The sequence below is a fragment of the Pristiophorus japonicus genome, chromosome 9 (genome assembly GCF_044704955.1).
Source record: "Pristiophorus japonicus isolate sPriJap1 chromosome 9, sPriJap1.hap1, whole genome shotgun sequence".
In the NCBI taxonomy this organism is placed as follows: Eukaryota; Metazoa; Chordata; class Chondrichthyes; family Pristiophoridae; genus Pristiophorus; species Pristiophorus japonicus.
The window spans coordinates 227767989-227788815 of NC_091985.1; the positions used below are offsets into that span (position 1 = coordinate 227767989).

At 45.6% G+C, this 20827-nt stretch overlaps 1 protein-coding gene and 1 long non-coding RNA gene across 2 annotated transcripts in view; both read right to left on the reverse strand.

The window, feature by feature from the left end:
• The window catches only part of LOC139273850 (uncharacterized), a 697517-nt gene that overhangs the window by 357844 nt on the left and 318846 nt on the right, over positions 1-20827 (reverse strand). The gene's annotated exons all lie outside the window — the stretch shown is intronic.
• On the reverse strand, positions 1697-17309 carry LOC139273837 (zinc finger protein 239-like). Its single transcript, XM_070890914.1, has 2 exons — positions 17231-17309; positions 1697-3117 (listed from the first exon to the last, which is right to left on the reverse strand). The coding sequence occupies exon 2, from the start codon at positions 2756-2758 to the stop codon at positions 2171-2173; it is 588 nt and encodes a 195-aa protein (XP_070747015.1). The 5' UTR covers positions 2759-3117; positions 17231-17309; the 3' UTR covers positions 1697-2170.

Sequence of the window (20827 nt, forward strand, 5' to 3'; positions counted from 1 at the left end):
CTAATTTCAGTGTTCTCTCTCAGGCCAACATCCCCAGCATCGAGACATTGACCACGCTCAATCAGCTCCGATGGACGGGCCACATTGTCCGCATGCCTGATACTAGACTCCCGAAACAAGTACTCTGCTCCGAGCTACGTCACAGCAAATGAGTCCTTGGAGGGCACAGAAAATGCTTCAAGGACACCCTCAAAGCCTCCTTGAAAAAATGTAACATCCCCACCGATTCTTGGAAATCCCTGGCCCAAGACCACTCAAATTGGAGGAGAATCATCCAAGAAGTGCTGAACATTTCGAGTCTGTTCGTCGGGAGCACACGGAAGCACAAACAGCGGAAGGAGCGTACGACAAATCAAGCACCCCACCCAACCGTCCCTCCAACCACTATTTGCCACCCTGTGACAGAGACTGTAGGTCCCACATTGGACTCTTCAGTCACCTACGAACTCAGTTTAGTGTGGAAGCAAGTCATTCTTGACTCTGGGGGACTGCCGAACAAGAAGAGAGGTACAGAATACAGATCCCTCTATACTGTCCTAGGGCAGGTACTGCATGGGTTAGATACAAAGTAAAGTGCCCTGTATACTGTCACGTCAAACACTGCCAGGGTAGTTGCAGCATTGTTTCCTTACAACGTAAAACCCCTCTGCACTCTCCTGAGGCAGATACTTCACGGGTTAGATGCAGAATAAAGAGCCCTCCACTTTGTCCGAAAAACTCCCAGTGCAGGAACAGCACATGTTAGATACAGAGTAAAGCTCTCTCCACACTGTCCCATCAAACACTGCCAGGGCACCTACTGCACAGGGTAGATTCTGAGTAAAGGTCCTAATGCACTGTCCCATCAAACACTCCCAGGGCAGATAAAGCACGGGTTAGATGCAGAGTAAAGCTCCCTCTACACTGTTCCATCAACCATTCCCAGGGCAGCTGCTGCACAGGTTAGATACAGAATAAAGCTCCCTCTTCACTGGCCCATCAAACCCTCCCAGGGCAGGAGGGTTGCCAAGAGGCACTGTGGAAAGTATGGGGAGCTCAGATTTGTCCATGAGAGTAACCGATGGTAAGAGAACTGAAATAATCCAGAGTAATTATGTGTTAATCGTGGCTCAGTGGTAGCAGTCTAGTCTCTGAGTCTGTAGGTTGTGGGTTCAAGTCCACCTCCAGAGCCTGGAGCACAAAATCTAGGCCGACATTCCAATGCAGTACAGAGGGAGCACTGCACTGTCAGCGGTGCCGTCTTTCACAAGAGACATTCAACCGAGGCCCCATCTAACCTCTCAAGTGGGCATAAAAGATCCCATGGCATTATTTCGAAGAAATGGAGAGTTCTTATCCTTGGTGTCCTGGCGAACATATATCCCTCAACTAACATCACTAAAACAGATTATCTGGTCATTATCACATTGCTATTTATGGGAGCTTGTTGTGTGCAAATTGTTTGCTGCATTCCCCACATTACAGCAGCGACTGCAATTAAAAGGTACTACATTGGTTGTAAAGGGCTTTGGGAAAGTGGTGAACGGCACTTTATAAATACAAGTCTTCCTTTAACAAAGGAGGAAAGGCTCAAAAATAGAACAGTCGGTAACAGGACATCAATTAGTCTCCTCTTGGAGAAATCAAGGAATCAACTCGCTGTATGTCGGAAACAAATATCATTTATTTGACTGATATCTAGAAAATTAAACTCCAGCCCAGTTATAGGGGTTACTAACATCAGCAGAAACAAGCCCAAATGCTTCAGTCCTGGATGTGATCAACAGCAACGAGAACAGCAGAATCCAACCCCGGCAGTCACTTGTACTCGCTGGTGTGTCAGCAGATCGGATGATTAAGTGAATCCCTTCCCACACACGGAGCAATGAACAGCCTCTCCCCAGTGTGAGTGCGTTGGTGTCTCAGCAGGGTGGGTGAATGAGTGAATCCCTTCCCACATTCAGGGCAGGTGCACGGCCTCTCCCCAGTGTGAACTCGCTGCTGTTGAATCAGATCATTTCTACGTTTAAAGCTCTTCTCACAGTCAGAAGATTTTATCAGTCCCTTATTGGTGTGAACAAGTTGGTGTGCTGTGAGCTGGGATGAGCGAGTGAATCCCGTCCCACACACGGAACAAGTAAAAGGTCTCTCCCCGGTGTGAATATGCTGGTGAGCCAGGAGCTCGGGTGAATTAGTGAACTCGCTGGTGTTTCAGCAGGTTGGACGACTGAGTGAATCCCTTCCCACACAGAGAGCAGATGAACGGCCTCTCCCCAGTGTGAACTCGCTGGTGTTCTGTGAGGCTGGATGACTGAGTGAATCCCTTACCACACACAGAGCAGGTGAATGGCCTCTCCCCCGTGTGAACTCGCTGGTGTTGAATTAGTACCCGAGAGGTTTTAAAGTTTTTCCCACAGTGAGAGCAACTGAACGGCCTCTCCCCAGTGTGAACACTCTGGTGTTGAGTTAGTTCACGAGAGGTTTTAAAGCTTTTCCCACAGTCAGAGCATGTAAAAGGTCTCTCATCAGTGTGAACTCGCTGGTGTGTCAGCAGATGGGATGAACAAGCGAATCCCTTCGCACACACGGGACAGGTGAACGGCCTCTCCCCAGTGTGAACTCGCTGGTGTGTCAGCAGGCTGGACGACTGAGTGAATCCCTTCCCACACACGGGGCAGATGAATGGCTTCTCCCCGGTGTGACTGCGTCGATGAGTTTCCAGCTCAGATGGATAATTGAATCCCTTCCCACAGTCTCCACATTTCCACGGATTCTCCATGGTGCTGGTGTCCTTGTGTCTCTCCCGGTTGGACGATCAGTTGAAGCCTCGTCCACACACAGAACATGTGTACAGTTTCGCCCCGCTGTGAATGGTGTAATGTTTCTTCAGGCTGTGTAACTGGTTCAAGCTGTTTCCAGTCAATACACTGGAACACTCTCACTCGGGTATGTATGTGTCTGATGCTTTTCCAGTCACACCGATGTTTGAAATCCTTTCCCACAAACAGAATAGACAAACATTTCTCCTACTTTGAAAGGCTGCAGATATTCAGGTCCTGATGAATCGAGTGACTTGTCAGATCTTGATGTGATGTTTGGTTCAAGTTTCCCGTCTGCAAATTTTGCCCTTCTAATACGCTGTAAAAGGAGTTTACAAAGGTCAGCACAGGATAGAAATTGACACACAATCCTAGTTTCTATGGAACATTCTTTCCTCTCTTGTTCCACCAAAGCTGTAAATCGCTGTCCCACACACTCTCCCTCCTCCCTGTACTGAAATCCAAACCCATCACACCACCTCCATCATTTCTTTACTCCATTCCCAGTTTTCTCCTTTGCTCTGGTTGGGTTCAGTTCCACACCTGCTGTGTGCAGAGTGAGAATAAAATTAATGAGGCAAAGATTTTCTCTCCTGGTCACTGGGATCCTGAAGCCCCGCCCACTCTCTGCTCCTGTACAAAGATGGCCACGTATGCGCTGTAGCTTGGGCCTGTCCCTGGAGAGAAAGCCACTAGAAAAATGGCCACGCAGGCACCCTGATCACTCCTTGTCCAAGATGGTGGTCAGTTACCCCGGACGACGGGGCCAATCACCATGTTGCAAACACAAGACCAGCGGGCTTTTATTCGGGGCCTGAGGCCTTTACCAAGTGATCATGAAGCTGCTCAGCCCACCTAGGGGTCCAATTCCTCCCCTGCACCCGCAAGCTCCTACCACCTCGGGGAACCATCTCTTCCGCCCGAGACCATCTCTACCACTGGCACTGCACATGCTCAGAGTACAGCCCAGCCCGCACCTGAGCATTGGGCTCCTGTTGTCATTGATAGGGCACTTTCTGCCGTGCGGGGGACTCTAGGTAAAGATTCCGCCATTGAAAGCCTCAATTGGTGAGCCAATCTGGGGAGGGCCAGTCAGCCCAAGCACTAAACCACCCCATGGGCAAGGTTCACATAGTTCTGAGCATTCATCCATCCCAGGGCCCCATAGGCCCGAGTATTAAACCATCCCTGCCGTACAGATATAGAATTTACATAGAAACAGGCCATTCGGCCCAACTGGTCCGTGCCAGTGTTTATACTCCATACGGATCTCTTCTCACTCTAATGATCTCATCCCATCCTGTCCCCATATTCCTCTATTCCCTTCTCCCTCATGGATGCATCAAGCCTCCCCTTAAATGTTTTCTGCTTCAACCACTTCTTGTGGCAGCAAGTTCCACATTCTCACCACCCTCTGAGTAAATAAATTTCTCCGAATTCTTTATTTGATCTGTCAGTGACTATTTTATGTTCCTACCTCCTTGTTCTGACTCAGCCGTAAGTGGAAACAGTTTCTCCACATCTACCCTATCAAACCCCTTCACATTTTTCTGGTCTTTTCTTAATCTCCCCTTTTCCAGAGAAAAGAGCCCAATCCCCAGCCCGCTCAATCTTGCTTGAGAGTTGCATCCACTCAATTCTGGTAACATTCTTGGAAATCTTTTCAGCATTTTCTCCAGTTCATCAATATCCTTTTGTAGTGTGGAGCCCAGAACTGCCCACAGTGCTCCAACTGTGTCTAACCAAGGTCAAATATAGATTAAATGTTGTATTTGTATTCACTTCTAGAAATGAGCCCCAGTATTTTCTTTGCACTGTTTATGGCCTGTCCAAATTGTGTTTCTAATTATGTGTGTCTGTTTTCCCAGGTCTATTTGTACCTCTAGTCCATTTAATTTCTTCCCTTCTAAAAGGAATAAGTGGTCTCCTTATTTCTTCTACCAAAATGAACCAGCTCACATGGAAACATAGAAAATAGGAGCAGTAGTAGGCCATTTGGCCCTTCGAGTCTGCACCGCCATTCAATATGATCCTAGCTGATCCTTTATCTCAACACCACATTCCCGCTTTTTCCCCATACCTCTTGATGCCTTTTGTTTCTAGAAATCTATCTATCTCCCTCTTAAATATATTCAGTGACTTGGCCTCCAAAGCCTTCTGTGGTAGATAATTCCACAGGTTCACCACCCTCTGAGTGAAAACATATCTCCTCATCTCGGTCCTAAATTTCCTACCCTGTAACCTGAGATTGTGACCCCTTGTTCTAGACTTGCCAGCCAGGGGAAACATCCTCCCTACATCCAGTCTATCCAACCCAGTCAGAATTTTATACGTTTCAATGAGATCCCCTCTCATTCTTCTAAACTCTAGTGAATACAGGCCTAGTCGACTCAATCTCTCCTCATATGGCAGTCCTGCCATCCCAGGAATCGGTCTGGTGAACCTTCACTGCATTCCCTCTATGGCAAGTATATCCTTTCTTAGGTGAGGAGACCAAAACTGCACACAATACTCCAGGTGGAATCTCACCAAGGCCCTGTATAACTGTAGTTAGACATCCTTGCTCTTGTACTCAAATCCTCTTGCAATGAAGGCCAACATACCATTTGCCTTCCTAACTGCTTGTTGCACCTGCATATTTGCTTTCAATGACTGGTGGAGAAGGACACCCAAGTCCCTCTGTACATCGACACTTCCCAAGCCATCACCATTTAAATAATACTTTGTCCTTAAGTTTTTCCTACCAAAGTGGATAACTTCACATTTATCCACGTTCTACTGCGTCTGCCTTGTGTTTGCCCACTCACTCAACCTATCTAAATGGCCTTGCAGCATCTTTGCATCCTCCTCACAACTCACAATCCCACCTAGTTTTGTGTTGTCAGCAAACTTGGAAATATTACATTTGGTTCCCTCATCCAAATCATATATATATGTATATATAAATAATATAGTGAATAGCTGAGGCCCAAGCACTGATCCCTGTGGTACCCCACTAGTCACTGCCCGCCACCCCGAAAAAGACCCGATTATTCCTACTCTGTTTCCTGTCATTAGTTAGCCAATTTTCAATCCATGCCAATACATTATCCCCAATCCTATGTGCTTTAATTTTGCACACTAACCTCTTATGTGGAACTTTATCAATGGCCTTCTGAAAATCCAACTATACTACATCCACTGGTTCTCCCTTATCTATTCTATCAGTTACATCTTCAAAAAAACTCCAGTAGATTTGCAAGCATGATTTTCCTTTCATAAATCCATGGTGACTTTGTTTAATCCCATTGATATTATCTAAGTGTGCTGTTATCACATCCTTTATAATAGACTCTAGCATTTTCCCTACTACTGATGTCAGGCTAACCGGTCTGTAGTTCCCCATTTTCTCTCTCCCTCCTTTTTTAAATAGTAGGGTTACATTTGACACCTCCCAACCAATGCATCTACTATTTCCATGGCTACCTCTTTTAGTACTCTGGGATGCAGATCATCAGCCCATGAGAATTTATCTGCTTTCAGTCCCATTAGTTTCTCCAGCACTATTTTTTTACTAATTATTATTTCCTTTAATACCTCTTGCTCACTAGATCCTTGGTTCCCTAGCATTTCTGGGACGTTGTGTGTCCTCTTCCGTGATGACAGAACCGAAGTATTTATTTAATTATTCTGCCATTTCCATGTTCCCCATTACAAATTCTCCTGTTTCTGTCTGTAAAGGACCTACATTTGTCTTCACTAATCTTTTTCTTTTTACGTACTTGTAGAAACTTGTGCAGTCAGTTTTTATGTTCCTTGCAAGTTTACTCTCATACTCTATTTTTCCCCTCTTAATCAATCAATCTCTTGGTCCTTTTATGCTGAATTCTAAACTGCTCCCAATCCTCAGACTTGCTACTTTTTCTGGCAACTTTGTATAACTCCTCTTTGGATCTAATACTATCCTTAATTTATTTTCTTCGCCATGGTTGGGCCACTATTCCTTTTGTATTTTTACGCCAGGCAGGAATGTATAACTGTTGCAATTCATGCATTCATTCCTTAAATATTAGCCATTGCCTATCCACTGTTATACCTGTTAATGAATCTTCCCAATCTATCATAGCCAATTCATTCGCATACCTTCGTAGTTTCCTTTGTTTAGATTTCGAACTCTAGTTTTGGATTGGACTACTTCACTTTCCATCTTAATAAGAAATTCAATCATGTTATGGTCACTCTTCCCTAAAGGACCCCGCACAACAAGACTGTTAATTAATCTCTTCTCATTGCACAATACCCAATCTAGGATAGCCTGTTCCCTACTAGGCTCCTCAACATACTGGTCTAAAAAAACATCTCGTACACACTCCAGGAATTCATCTGCCACAGTATTATTACTAATTGGGTTTGGCCAGTCTATATGTAGATTAAAGTCACCTCAGATTACTGTAATACTCACATTTCACAATATTGAATTTCATTCCCCATTTCTCTGCCCATTCTGCCTGTTTATGTCTTCCTGTATTTTGGCGCAGCCCCTCACACTGTTAGTTATACCATCCAATTTGGTGTCATCTTCAAATTCTGACACCATACTCCAAGTTCTGAGTCTAAACCATGGTAAGCAGCACTGGTCCCAGCAGCACTTCTCACTTTCCACCAGGCCAAGAAACATCCTTAAACTTCTACTCTCTGATTTCTGTTTTGTAGCAATCTTTCTAACCATTCTGCTATGTGAATATATACTATATATACTATCGGACTGCTTGACCAACATCCAGCACTGGACGAGAAGAAACTTCCTCAAATTAAATATCGGGCAGACTGAAGCCATTGTCTTCCGGTCCCTTTCCACTGATTCGATCTCTCTCGATGGCAACTGTCTGAGACTGACAAAGTCTGTTCGCAAACTTGGTGTGATATTTGATCACAAATTGTGCTGCCCGTCTCATGTCCATTCTATTAAGACCGCCCATTTCTACCTTCATAATATCGTCCGTCTTCACCCTACCTTAACTTATCTGCTGCCGAAAGCCTAATCCATGCCTTTATCACCTCTAGGCTTGACTATTCTGATGCACTCCCAGCTGGCCTACCTAGTTCGACCCTCTATAAAGTTGAGGCCATTCAAAACTTGGCTGCCTGTGTCCTAACTCGCAGCAAGTCCTGTTCTCCCATCACCCCTTTTTGACCTACATTGGCTCCCAGTTAAGCAACACCCCAATTTCAAAATTCTCATCCTCGTTTTCAAATCCCTCCATGGGCTTGTCCCTCCCTATCTCGGTAACCTCCTCCTGCCCTATAATCCCTCCCTATACTTCTGCAGTCTGCCTATTCTGGCCTTTTGACTATCACCCATTTTAATTGCTCCACCATTGACGGTCGCGCCTTTAGCTGCCTCGGTCCTAAGCTCTGGAATTCCCTCCCTAAATCGCCCCACTTTTCCACTTCACTTTCCTCCTTTAAGAGGTTCTTTAAAATCTACCTAACATGCAGGTACAGCAAGCAATTAGAAAATCAAACGATATGTTGGCCTTTAATACGAGGATAAGAGTCAAGCCATCCGAATGCAATTATACAGGACCCTGGCAAGACCGCACCCGGAGTATTGTGTACAGTTTTGGTCTCCTTACCCAAGGAAGGATATACTTAACATAGAGAGAGTGCAACGAAGGTTCACCAGATTGATTCCTGAGACGGGGGGGGGGGGATCGTCCTATGAGGAGAGATTGAGTAGACTAGGCATATATTCCCTAGAGTTTAGAAGAATGACAGGTGATCTCATTGAAACATACAAAATTCTTATAGGGCTTGACAGGATAGATACAGGGAGGATGTATCCCCTGGTTGGGGGTCCAGAACCAAGGGTCACAGTCTTAGAATAAGGGGTTGGCAATTTAGGACTGAGATGAGGAGAAATGTCTTCACTCAGAGTGTGATGAATCTTTGGAATTCTCTACCCCAGAGGGCTGTGGAGGCTCAGTCTTTGAGTATATTCAAGACAGAGATAGATTTTTGGATATTAAGGGAATCAAGGGATATGGGGATAGTGCAGGAAAGTGGAGTTGAGATGGATGATCAGCCATGATCTTACTGAACAGCGGAGCAGGCTCGTGGGGCTGAATGGCCTCTCCTGCTCCTATTTCTTATGTTCTCCTTGCCCAATCTTTTGGAAATTGGCCCCAACATTTCCTGGGCTTCAGGGTCCCAGTGTCCAGCAGAGAAACAACAACTTAGAATCATAGAATGGTTACAGCGTAAAAGGTCATTCGACCCTTCGAACCCACGCTCACTCTCAGCTAGTCCCTCTCCCCCTCCTGCAAACTTTTCCCCTTCGGATACTTCACCAACTCCCTTTTGAAAGATAAGATTGATTCTGTCTCCATCACCATTTCAGGCAGTGCTTTCCAGATCTTGACCACTCGGTGTGTAAATAATTTTGAATAGCTTTATCAAATCTCCTCTCAACCTTCTCTGCTCTAAGGAGAACAACCCCCCCCCAAACTTCTCCAATCTATCAACGTAACCGAAGTCCCTCACTTCTGGAATAATTCTCGTAAATCTTTCCTGCACCTTCACTAAGACCTTCTCAAGTTTGGTGCCAAGAATTGGATACAATACTCCAGTTGGGGCTGAACCCAGTGTTTTAAACAGGTTCATCATAATTTACACACTTTTGTACTCTATACCTCTAGTTATGAAGTTCAGGATCCTGCAAACTTTGGCAACTGCTTTCTCAACCTGCCCTGCCACCTTCAATGATTTGTGCACATATACCCCAGGTCTCTCTGTTTGTGCACCCTCTTCAGGTTTATATTTCCTCTCCTCACTCTTTCTACCACCCAATTTGCTGTCAATTTCAAATTCATACACCATACTCCAAGCTCTGAATCTAAATCATGGTAAACAGCACTGGTCCCAGCAGTACAGATCCCTGTGGGACACCACTTCTCACGTTTCACCAGTCCGAGAAATGTCCACACTCTGATTTCTGTTTTGTGGCAATATTCCCATCCATTCTGCTACCTGAATATATACTATACATACTATCGGACTGCTTGACCAACATCCAGCACTGGACGAGTAGAAATTTTCTCCAATTAAATATCGGGCAGACTGAAGCCATTGTCTTCGAGTCATGCCACAACCTCCAGTCCCTTTCCACTGATTTGATCTCTCTCTCGCTGGCAACTGTCTGAGACTGACAAAGTCTGTTCGCAAACTTGATGTGATATTTGATTACAAATTGTGCTTTCCGTCTCGTATCCGTTCTACCACAGTGTATTACTTCAGACTTTTCTGCGTCAGATTTCATCTGCCTCGTGTCCGCCCATTTCACCAGCCTAGGTCTTCCCACTGCACTTCCGAGTTTTGTGTCACCTGCAAATTTTGAAATTGTGCCCTGCACACCCACGTCCAAGTCATTAACGTACATCAGGAAAATATATTCTTGATGTATATTAATGGTTTTGCATAGCTAATCTAAACCTTATGACACCATGATCACTGTTCCTTAACTGTTCACCTACTGACACTTGCTCCACTTGACCGACCTCATTCCCCAGAACCAGATCCAGCAATGCCTCCTCCCTCGTCTGGCCGGAAACATACTGCTCAAGAAAGCTTTCCTGAACGCACTTCAGAAGTTCTTCCCCTTCTCTGTCCTTTACACTATTACGATCCTAGTCTATATTAGGATAGTTGAAATCCCCCATTATTAATCTATAGTTCTTGCACCTATCTAATTTCTCTGCAAATTTGTTCCTCCATATCTTTCCTACTATTTGGTGGTCTATAGAATACACCTAGTAGTGTAATGGCACCTCTATTAGTTCTTAACTCCAGCCATGTAGATTGTATCCCTTGACCAGGCAGGTAGTGCAGGAGTTCCCCAAGTGCATCTCGCTCTCCAACCAATAATCTGTTGAGTACTGGTGGGGGCGATGGTTCCTCCGGGGAGTACAGCCAGAGCCAAATCCGCAGCACCATGGGTGGCTTAGCTGTACAGGGGTAGTGGCGGGCAGGGGGGGGGGGGGGGGGGAAGGAATAAGTGTGGGAGCGCAATAGTGGTAGGGGATTCGATAGTATGGGGAACAGACAGGCGTTTCTGCGGCCACAAATGTGACTCTAGGATGTTATGTTGCCTTTCTGGTGCCTGCGTTAAGGATGTCACTGAGCGGCTGCAGACATTCTGAGGGGTGAAAAGCCAGAGGTCGTGGTCCATACTGATACCACGACACAGGTAGAAAGAGTGATGAGGTCCAGCAGGCAGATTTTAGGGAGCTAGGAAAGAGATTAAAAAGAGATCAAAAGGTAGCAATCTCTGGATTACTCCCAATGCCACGTATGGGTGAATACAGAAATAGGAGGATCGAGCAGATGAATGCGTGGCTGGAGAGATGGTGCACCAGGGAAGGCTTTAGATTCCTGGGGCATTGGGACCGGCTATATGGGAGGTGGGACCTGTACAAGCCGGGCGGGTTGCACCTCAACAGGGCCGGTACCAATATCCTCGTGGGGAGGTTTGCTAGTACTGTTGGGGAGGGTTTAAACTAATTTGGCAGGGGGATGGGCACCAGCATGTAACATTCAAAAGGGGAAATAAAGTGCTCAAAGGATTGGGAGAGGCAGAGAGCACTAAAGTAAGAAATAGTGAGGTATTAAGTGGGGCAAAACTAAGAGAATACTGGCTGGGCTAAGATGGGTCTGCAGTGCATGGATGCGAACGCATAAAGCGTAGTAAACAAGGTAAGTGAGCTGTCGGCACAAATAGCCACATGGAAATATGATGCTGTGGCAATAACTGAGACCTGGCTCAAAAAAGGGCCGGATTGGATATTAAACATTTCTGGTTATAAAGTGTTTAGGAAAGATAGGGAAGGTAAGATAGAAGATGGTGCGACAGTATTGGTTAAGGACAATGTTACAGTGCTGGAGAGGGAGGATATCCTGGAGGAGTCAAGGACAGAATAAATATGGCTAGAGTTAAGAAATAATAGAGGTGCCATTGCACTACTAGGTGTATTCTATAGTCCACCAAATAGTGGGAAAGATATGGAGGAGCAAACTTGCAGAGGAATTAGAGAAGTGCAAGAACTATAGAGTACTAATAATGGGGGACTTCTACGATCCTAATACAGACTGGGATCGTAATAGTGTAAAGGGCAGAGAAGGGGGAAGAATTTATGAAGTGTGTTCGGGAGAACTTTCTTGATCAGTATGTTTCTGGCCCGGCAATGGAGGAGACATTGCTGGATCTGGTTCTGGGGAATGAGGTAGGTCAAGTGGAGCAAGTGTCATCAAGTGAACATTTAGGGAACAGCGATCATAAATCTAGGTTGACACTCCAGTGCAGTGCAGAGGGAGTGCAGCACTGTTGGAGGTGCATCTTTCAGATGAGATGTTAAATCGTGGCCTCTTCTGCTCTCTCAGGTGGACGCAAAAGATTCCATGGCACTATTTCGAAGAAGAGCGGGGGAGTTATCCCCGGTGTCCTGGCCAATATTTATCCCTCAATTAACATAACAAAAACAGATTATCTGGTCATTATCACATTGCTGTTTGTGGGAGCTTGCTGTGTGCAAATTGGCTGCCGCGTTTCCCACGTTACAACAGTGACTACACTTCAAAAATACTTAATTGGCTGTAAAGCACTTTGGAATGTCCTGGAGGTTATGAAAGGCGCTATATAAATGCAAGTCTTTTCTTTCTTTATAGTATCATAAGGTTTAGATTAACTATGGAAAAGGACAGGGAGCAATCTCGGGTAAAAATGTTTAACTGGGGGGGGGGGGGGGGGAAGGCCAGTTTCAGTGGGATGACAATGGATCTGGCCCAGGTAAACTGAAATCAAAGATTGGCAGGCAAACCTGGAATGGAACAATGGTCTGATTTTAAAGAGGAAATAGTTCAGGTACATTCAAGGTACATTCCCACAAGGAGGAAAGATAGGGCAACTAAAGTCAGAGCCCCCTGGATGACAAGAGAGAGAGACTATGATGAAGCAGAAAAAGACACGCATGACAGGTGTGAGGTTGCTAATACATCTGAGATTCAGACTATATATAGAAAGGACAGCGGGGAAGTGAAAAAGTAAATAAGAGGGGTAAAGAGAGGATATGAGAATATAACATAAAAGGTAAAGTGTAATGAGAAAGGACTAATTAACAATCTTGTTGTGTGAGGCCCCTTGGGGAAAAGTGACCATAATATGGTAGAATTCTTTATTAAGATGGAGAGTGACACAGTTAATTCAGAGACCACGGTCCTGAACTTAAGGTAAGGTAACTTCAATGGTATGAGACGTGAATTGGCGAGAATAGACTGGCGAGTGATACTTAAAGGGTTGACGGTGGATATGCAATGGCAAACATTTAAAGATCACATGGATGAACTTCAACAATTGTACATCCCTGTCTGGAGTAAAAATAAAATGGGGAAGGTGGCTCAACCGTGGCTAACAAGGGAAATTAAGGATAGTGTTAAATCCAAGGAAGAGACATATAAATTGGCCAGAAAAAGCAGCAAACCTGAGGATTGGGAGAATGTTTTAATACAGCAGAGGAGGACAAAGGGTTTAATTAGGAGGGGGAAAATAGAGTATGAAAGGGAGCTTGCTGGGAACATAAAAACTGACTGCAAAAGCTTCTATAGATATGTGAAAAGAAGAGAAAAGATTAGTGAAGAGAAACATAGGTCCTTTGCAGTCAGATTCAGGTGAATTTATAATGGGAAACAAAGAAATAGTGGACTAGTTAAACAAATACTTTGGTTGTGTCTTCACGAAGGAAGACACAAATAACCTTCCGGAAATACAAGGGGACTGAGAGTCTAGTGAGTAGGAGGAACTGAAGGAAATCCTTATTAGGTGGAAAATTGTGTTAGGGAAATTGATGGGATTGAAGGCCGGTAAATCCCCAGGGCCTGATAGTCTGCATCCCAGAGTACTTAAGGAAATAGCCCTAGAAATAGTGGATGCATTGGTGATCATTTTCAAACAGTCTATCGATTCTGGATCGGTTCCTATGGACTGGAGGGAAGATAATGTAACACCACTTTTGAAAAAAGGAGTGAGAGAGAAAATGGGTAATTATAGACTGGTTAGCCTGACATCAGTAGTGGGGAAAATGTTGGAATCAATTATTAAAGATGAAATAGCAGCCCATTTGGAAAGCAGTGATGGGATCGGTCCAAGTCAGCATGCATTTATGAAAGGGAAATCATGCTTGACAAATCTTCTAGAATTTTTTGAGGATGTAACTAGTAGAGTGGACAAAGGAGAACCAATGGATGTGGTGTATTTGGACATTCAAAAGGCTTTTGACAAGGTCCCACACAAGAGATTGGTGTGCAAAATTAAAGCACATGGTATTGGGGGTAATGTACTGGCGTGGATAGAGAATTCGTTGGCAGACAGGAAGCAGAGAGTCGGGATAAATGCTTCCTTTTCAGAATGGCAGGCAATGATTAGTAGGATGCTGCAGGGCTCAGTGCTGGGACCCCAGCTCTTTACAATATACATTAATGATTTGGATGAGGGAATTGAGTGTAATATCTCCAAGTTTTCAGATGACACTAAGCTGGGTGGCAGTGTGAGCTGTGAGGAGGACGCTAAAAGGCTGCAGGGTGACTTGGACAGGTTAGGTGAGTGGGCAAACGCATGACAGATGCAGTATAATGTGGATAAATGTGAGGTTATCCACTTTGGTGGCAAAAACACGAAGGCAGAATATTATCTGAATGGTGGCAGATTAGGAAAAGGGGAGGTGCAACGAGACCTGGGTGTCATGGTACATCAGTCATTGAAAGCTGGCATGCAGGTACAGCAGGCGGTGAAGGCGGCAAATGGTATGTTGGCCTTCATAGCGAGGGGATTTAAGTATAGGAGCAGGGAGGTCTTACTGAAGTTGTACAGTATTGAATATTGTGTTCAGTTTTGGTCTCCTAATCTGAGGAAGGACGTTCTTGCTATTGAGGGAGTGCAGCGAAGATTCACCAGACTGATTCCAGGGATGGCTGGACTGTCATATGAGGAGAGACTGGATCAACTGGGCCTTTATTCAGTGGAGTTTAGAAGGATGAGAGGGGATCTCATAGAAACATATAAAATTCTGACGGGACTGGACAGGTTAGATGCAGGAAGAATGTTCCCGATGTTGGGGAAGTCCAGAACCAGGGACATAGTCTAAGGATAAGGGGTAAGCCATTTGGGACTGAGATGAGGAGAAACTTCTTCACTCAGAGAGTTGTTAACCTGTGGAATTCCCTACTGCAGAGAGTTGTTGATGCCAGTTCATTGAATATATTCAAGAGGGAGTTAGATATGGCCCTTACGGCTGAAGGGATCATGGGGTATGGAGAGAAAGCAGGAAAGGGATACTGAGGTGAATGATCAGCCATGATCTTATTGAATGGTGGTGCAGGCTCGAAGGGCCAAATAGCCTACTCCTGCACCTATTTTCTATGTTTCTATGTAATCCAAAAGACTTCTACAGGCATATACATAGTAAAAGGGTGGGGCCAAATAAGGACCAAAAAAGAGACCTATTCATGGAGGCAGAAGGTATGGCTGAGGTACTAAACAAGTACTTTGCATCTGTCTTCACCAAGGAAGAGGATGCTGCCAAAGAAACAGTGAAGGAGGAGGTAGTGGAGACACCTGATAGGATAAAAATTGATGATAAAGAGGTATTATTAAAAAGGCTAGCTATACTTAAAGTAGATAAATCACCAGGAGCGGATGGGATGCATCCTAGGATGCTGAGGGAATTGAGGGCAGAAATCGCGGAGCTGCAGGCCATAATATTTCAATCCTCCATAGATATGGGGGTGGTGCCAGAGGACTTTAGAATTCCAAATGTTGCACCATTATTCAAAAAATGGTGTAAAGATAAACACAGCAACTACATGCCAGTCGGTTTAACCTCAGTAGTAGGAAAGCTTTTAGAAACAGTGATCAGAGACAAATTAACAGTCACTTGGATAGGTTTGGATTAAGAACATCATAGGATCAGGAGTAGGCCATTTGGCCCCTCGAGCCTGCTCTGCCATTTAATAAGATCATGGCTGATCTGAACATGGACTCAGCTCTAATTCCCTGCCCGCTCCCCATTACCCTTTACTCCCTTATCATTCAAAAATCTGTCTATCTCCACCTTAAATATATTTAATGACCCAGCCTCAACAACTCTCTGGGGAAGAGAATTCCAGAGAGTTATAAACCTCAGAAGTTCCTCCTCATCTCTAGTTCAAATGGGCGACCCCTTATTCTGAAACTATGCCCCCTAGTTCTACATTCCCCACGAGTGAAAATATCCTCTCTGCATCTACCTTGTCGAGCCCCCTCATTATCTGATATATTTTTAGTAAGATCACCTCTTTTTTTTCTGAACTGCAATGAGTTTAGGCCCAACCTACTCAAACTTTCTTCATAAGTCAATCCCCTCATCTCCAGAATCAACCTAGTGAACCTCCTCTGAACTGCCTCCAATGTAAGTATATCCTTCCTTAAATAAAAAAAGAGACCAAAACTGTACACAGTATTCTAGGTGTGGCCTCACCAATATTCTGTACAGTTGTAGCAAGACTTCTCTGCTTTTATACTCCATCCCCCTTGCAATAAAGACCAACATTCCATTTGCCTTCCTCATTACTTGTCGTACCTACATACTAACTTTTTATGTTTCATGCACGAGAACCTCCAGGTCTCTCTGTACAGCAGCATTTTGTAATTTTTCTCCATTTAAATTATAATTTGCTTTTTTATTTTTTTTCATCAAAGTGGATAATCTCACATTTTCCCACATTATACTCCATCTGCCAAATTTTTGCCCACTCACTTAGCCTGTCTATATCCCTTTACAGATTTGTTGTGCCCTCACAACTTGGCTTTCCTACCCATCTTTGTATAATCACCAAACATCATTGAACCAAAGCTAGCTTGTGGCACCCATCAACTGACTCATGTCTACATCCTTTCTTGATACTTTCTGGCCTCCCACCCAATATAATGTTGCTTTCTCAAAAGTTGCTCTATTTTCATAAAAAAAGATTAATTCTTCTCTTTTTGGGGGGCGGGGGGATTTCCAAACAACCCATCAGCAGAAACATTAAAAAAAGTGTCTCGCGTCGCCCTTTCCCAGCCCAGCGAAGCTGATTTGCAGGCCCCAGCTGCTGGACAGGTTGGTTTAAAGGGCCAACAGCAATGACGGCTGTAATACCCACAATCGCCCGTGCTCCAGAAAGCGCTCAGGCCGCCGCGCGGAGTTGTGTCTGACACTACGCATGCGCCTCCTGGCCCCGCCCTCTCCTGCTCCACAGGCGCTCGGCCCGCACCGCGCATGCTCAGCACACGCACCGCCCGAGAGCCCGGATCACCGGCGGAAAGTGAGTTTTATGAGGTTTGTGTATATAAATAGCGGAGGGAGATAAATAAAAAATAAAATACAAACCGCAGAGTCCGAGCGCGGTCCCCCGGGCACCGAGCGTAATGTCCGAGCGCCCCCCCCTCACCGGCACCGAGCGGCTGCAGCACGGGGTTTCCTGCAGGGAGCCGGACTGGGCCATGTGATCCACGCCACGGCGGTGACTGACATGAACTTCGACCAGTAGGGGGAGAGTGCGCGGAACTTGGAGGACTGCGGTGTCGGCAGGTCCGCCAACCAATCGGAGGGCCCGAGGGGCGGGACTTCCGCCGGTTTCGGGCTCAGGCACAGAATCAGAGAATGGTGACATCACAGAGGGAGGCCACTCGGCTCGTGCAGCCCATGCCTGCTCCCTGCCAGAGCAGCTCAGGAAGTCCCAACCCTTGCAATTGGCTCTCCTTTACCCACTGATCCCACTCTGGTCTGAACGCCGGAATTGAGTCTGCGGCCATCACCCTTTCGGGCCGTGCATTCCAGATCTTAACTGCTCGCTGCGTAAAATAAGATTTTTTTTATGTCGTCTTTGTTTTTTTGCCAATCACCTTACATCTGTTCTCGACAATGGGAACAGTTTCTCTCTACTCTGTCCAGACCCCTCATGCTTTTGAACACCTCTATCAAATCACCTCTCAATCGTCTCTGCTCCAAGGAGAACAACCCCAGCTTCTCCAGTCTATCCAGGCAACTGAAGTCCCTCATCCCTGGAATCAATCTCGTCAATCTTTTCTGAACCTTCTCGAAGGCCTTCACACCCTTCCTAAAGTGCAGTGTCCAGAATGGGTCACAATACTCCAGTTGAGGCCGAACCAGTGTTTTATACAGGTTTATCATCATTTTCATGCTTTTGTACTCTTTATCTGTATTCATGAAGCCTAGGATCCTGTAAGCTTTTTTAAACTGCTTTCTCAACCTGCCCTGCCACATTCAACAATTTCTGCTCATATACCCCCAGGTCTCTCTGTTCATGCACCCCATTTAAGATTGTAGCCTTTAGTTTACATTTCCTCTCCACATTCCACCAAAATATATGACCACACTTCTGTGTTAAATTGCATCTGCCTCATATCTGCTCATTTCACCAGCCTGTCTGTCTTCCTGAAGTCTATCAGTCCTCACCGTTCACTATACTTCCAAGTTTTGTGTTATCTGCAAATTTTGAAATTGTGCCCTGTACACCCACATCCAAATCATTAAGTCAAATGCACTCCAAGCCCATCTCAGTCTCGCTTTTGCCCCGTCTGACTGCTCCTATCGCTGAACTATTCTTTACTCTGGTACTATTTCACACTTTTGTATCTTATATTTATCATCTCTAGTTCCGGTCTTACCAAAAGTGGAAGCATTTCTTATACATCTACACTATCATCATCTTAGTGACCTGTATCAGGCCACACATCAGCTTTCTCTTTTCTGGAGAAACGAGCACCAGCCTGTCCAGCCTTTCCGGATAGGTTCTGTTATCATCCTAGTGAATATTTTTTGCACGTACTACTGATGTCAGGCTAACTGGCCTCTGGTCCCTTGTTTTCTCTCTCCCCTCTATTCGTGAACAGCAGCATTACATTTGCCACCTTCCAATCACCAGGGACCGTTCTAGAATCTAAAGAATTCTGGAAGATCAAAACCAAGACTCGAGGAGTTATTGGTAAACTCCTGGAGTCTGCAATCTGGGATAAAGTTAATTACAAACTCGCAGAACAAGGAGGATCACTGTCCCTTTAGCTACCACAAACCCCTGTGTGGAGGAGAGGGGGAGATACAGTCTGTCTCAGGAACTGTCACACAATAGAATTAGAGACCCTGTCATTTCATTCATGAATTTTAAAAGTCTATGTTAAAATCTGAGCCGGTGGGTTGTGAGCCCAAGAGCCTCCCCTGGCCTCAGGCCCTGAACAAGGGCCTGCATAAAGTCGTGCCGCGCCCTGCGGGTCACCCAATCAGCTGGCACAAGTCCCACCACTCGGACTCTCCAATTGGTTGGAGGACCTGCCGCTGGCTCGCTCCTCCAGCCCCGCCATGCTTGCTCCCCATTGGTCGGAAGCTCCCATCAATCAGGCCGTGGGCCGGGATCACGTGTCTCTGGAGTGTGTGCCACCAAACTGAAGAAGCTCCGTGCGGGGCCAGGATGGACGGAGTCTGGCGGCAGGATTTCCCTTTATTCTCTTCCCTCCTTCTCCTCTCCCGCTCCCCATCTGAGAAACTCACTGATTCCGCTCTTACCGGACACCGGCCTCAGCCCAGATTGTGGGGGCAGGGGAGGGATTGGGCCCCTGGGTGGGCCAGGAAGCTTCATCATTACCAGGTGATAGAGGATTGGTTAACTAACAGAAAACAGAGAGTCGGGATAAATGGGTCATTGTCCGGTTGGCAAACAGTGACTCGTGGGGTGCCGCAGGGATCGGGGCTGGGGCCTCAACTATTTACAATCTATATTAATGACTTGGATGAAGGGACCGAGTGTAATGTAGCCAAGTTTGCTGATGATACAAAGATGGGTGGGAAAGCAAATTGTGAGAGGACACAAAAAAATCTGCAAAGGGATCATCATCATAAGCAGTCCCTCGAAATCGAGGAAGACTTGCTTCCACTCTAAGGGCCCAAGTTTCCGATGCTGGAGAAAACGGCGCACCTCCGAGATTTACATGACCTCCCTGGGATAAAAAGCGCGCTGGAATCTTACCGAGCAATTCTCCAGTCGTCCTGGAGCGTGACGTGACGCAGCGGAGTCTCCCTGGGGCGGAGCATGCCGATCGCAGCCTGCAGGGGGGGGGGCGGGGTGTTGTAGGCATTAGGCACCCTAGAGCAACGGCACCTGTAGTATAAGGTTAGAAATATATGTAACTTGAATCATAAAATGGCTACCAGTGAAGCCTCAAGGGATTTCTGTTAGCTGAATTAGACCGCATTCCTGGAAACTGATAATTGTTGTTTCCCACACACAGAACTAACAAGCTAATCAGCCAAGCCTCAGGACTAAATGTTCTGGTGGAAGTAAGGACAATACGACTCTGTAACAGGATTAAGATAAGGAGGCTACCAAAGACAGCACCCAAGGACAGTAAGATAAGGGGGGCCTGGATTCATGTTACGAGTCGTTCCTAGCAACACACCCCTTAGCAACACATCTCTTAGCAACACATCTCTTGGCAACACATGAGCCACTTTATGTTTAGAAACTAACTCTATCTATTGGTCTAATTGAATTTATAATCTATATGATGTAACTGTAGTAAACTGTTGTAAAACATATAAAGATCCATGAAACCCTTTGTTCTGCGGAGTGAAGTGCCTGGATCCAGTCCTGAGGCTTCCTCCCCGCTGGCGTTAATAAAGGCCGCATTGGCGTTGGAACCGACTCTGAGTGTTGAGTGATTCTTCTGATAAAACACTAACACTAACAGTGGCATAGTCGGCAGGATTTCCCGGAGTCGCTGGACACCCTTGGAAAAACTCGGGTGAGTATAAAAAACGATTTTTAATTATAAAGGGTGCGGAAGGTGGAAGCCGGTTGATCGACACGAGGAGACAGTCTAATATCTCAAATGCCTAGCCTGAGCCTGAGCCTGAATTAAGAGGACTTTTGTCCCACGTGACGGCCAGGATCCAAGTAGGTGTAGGGAACAC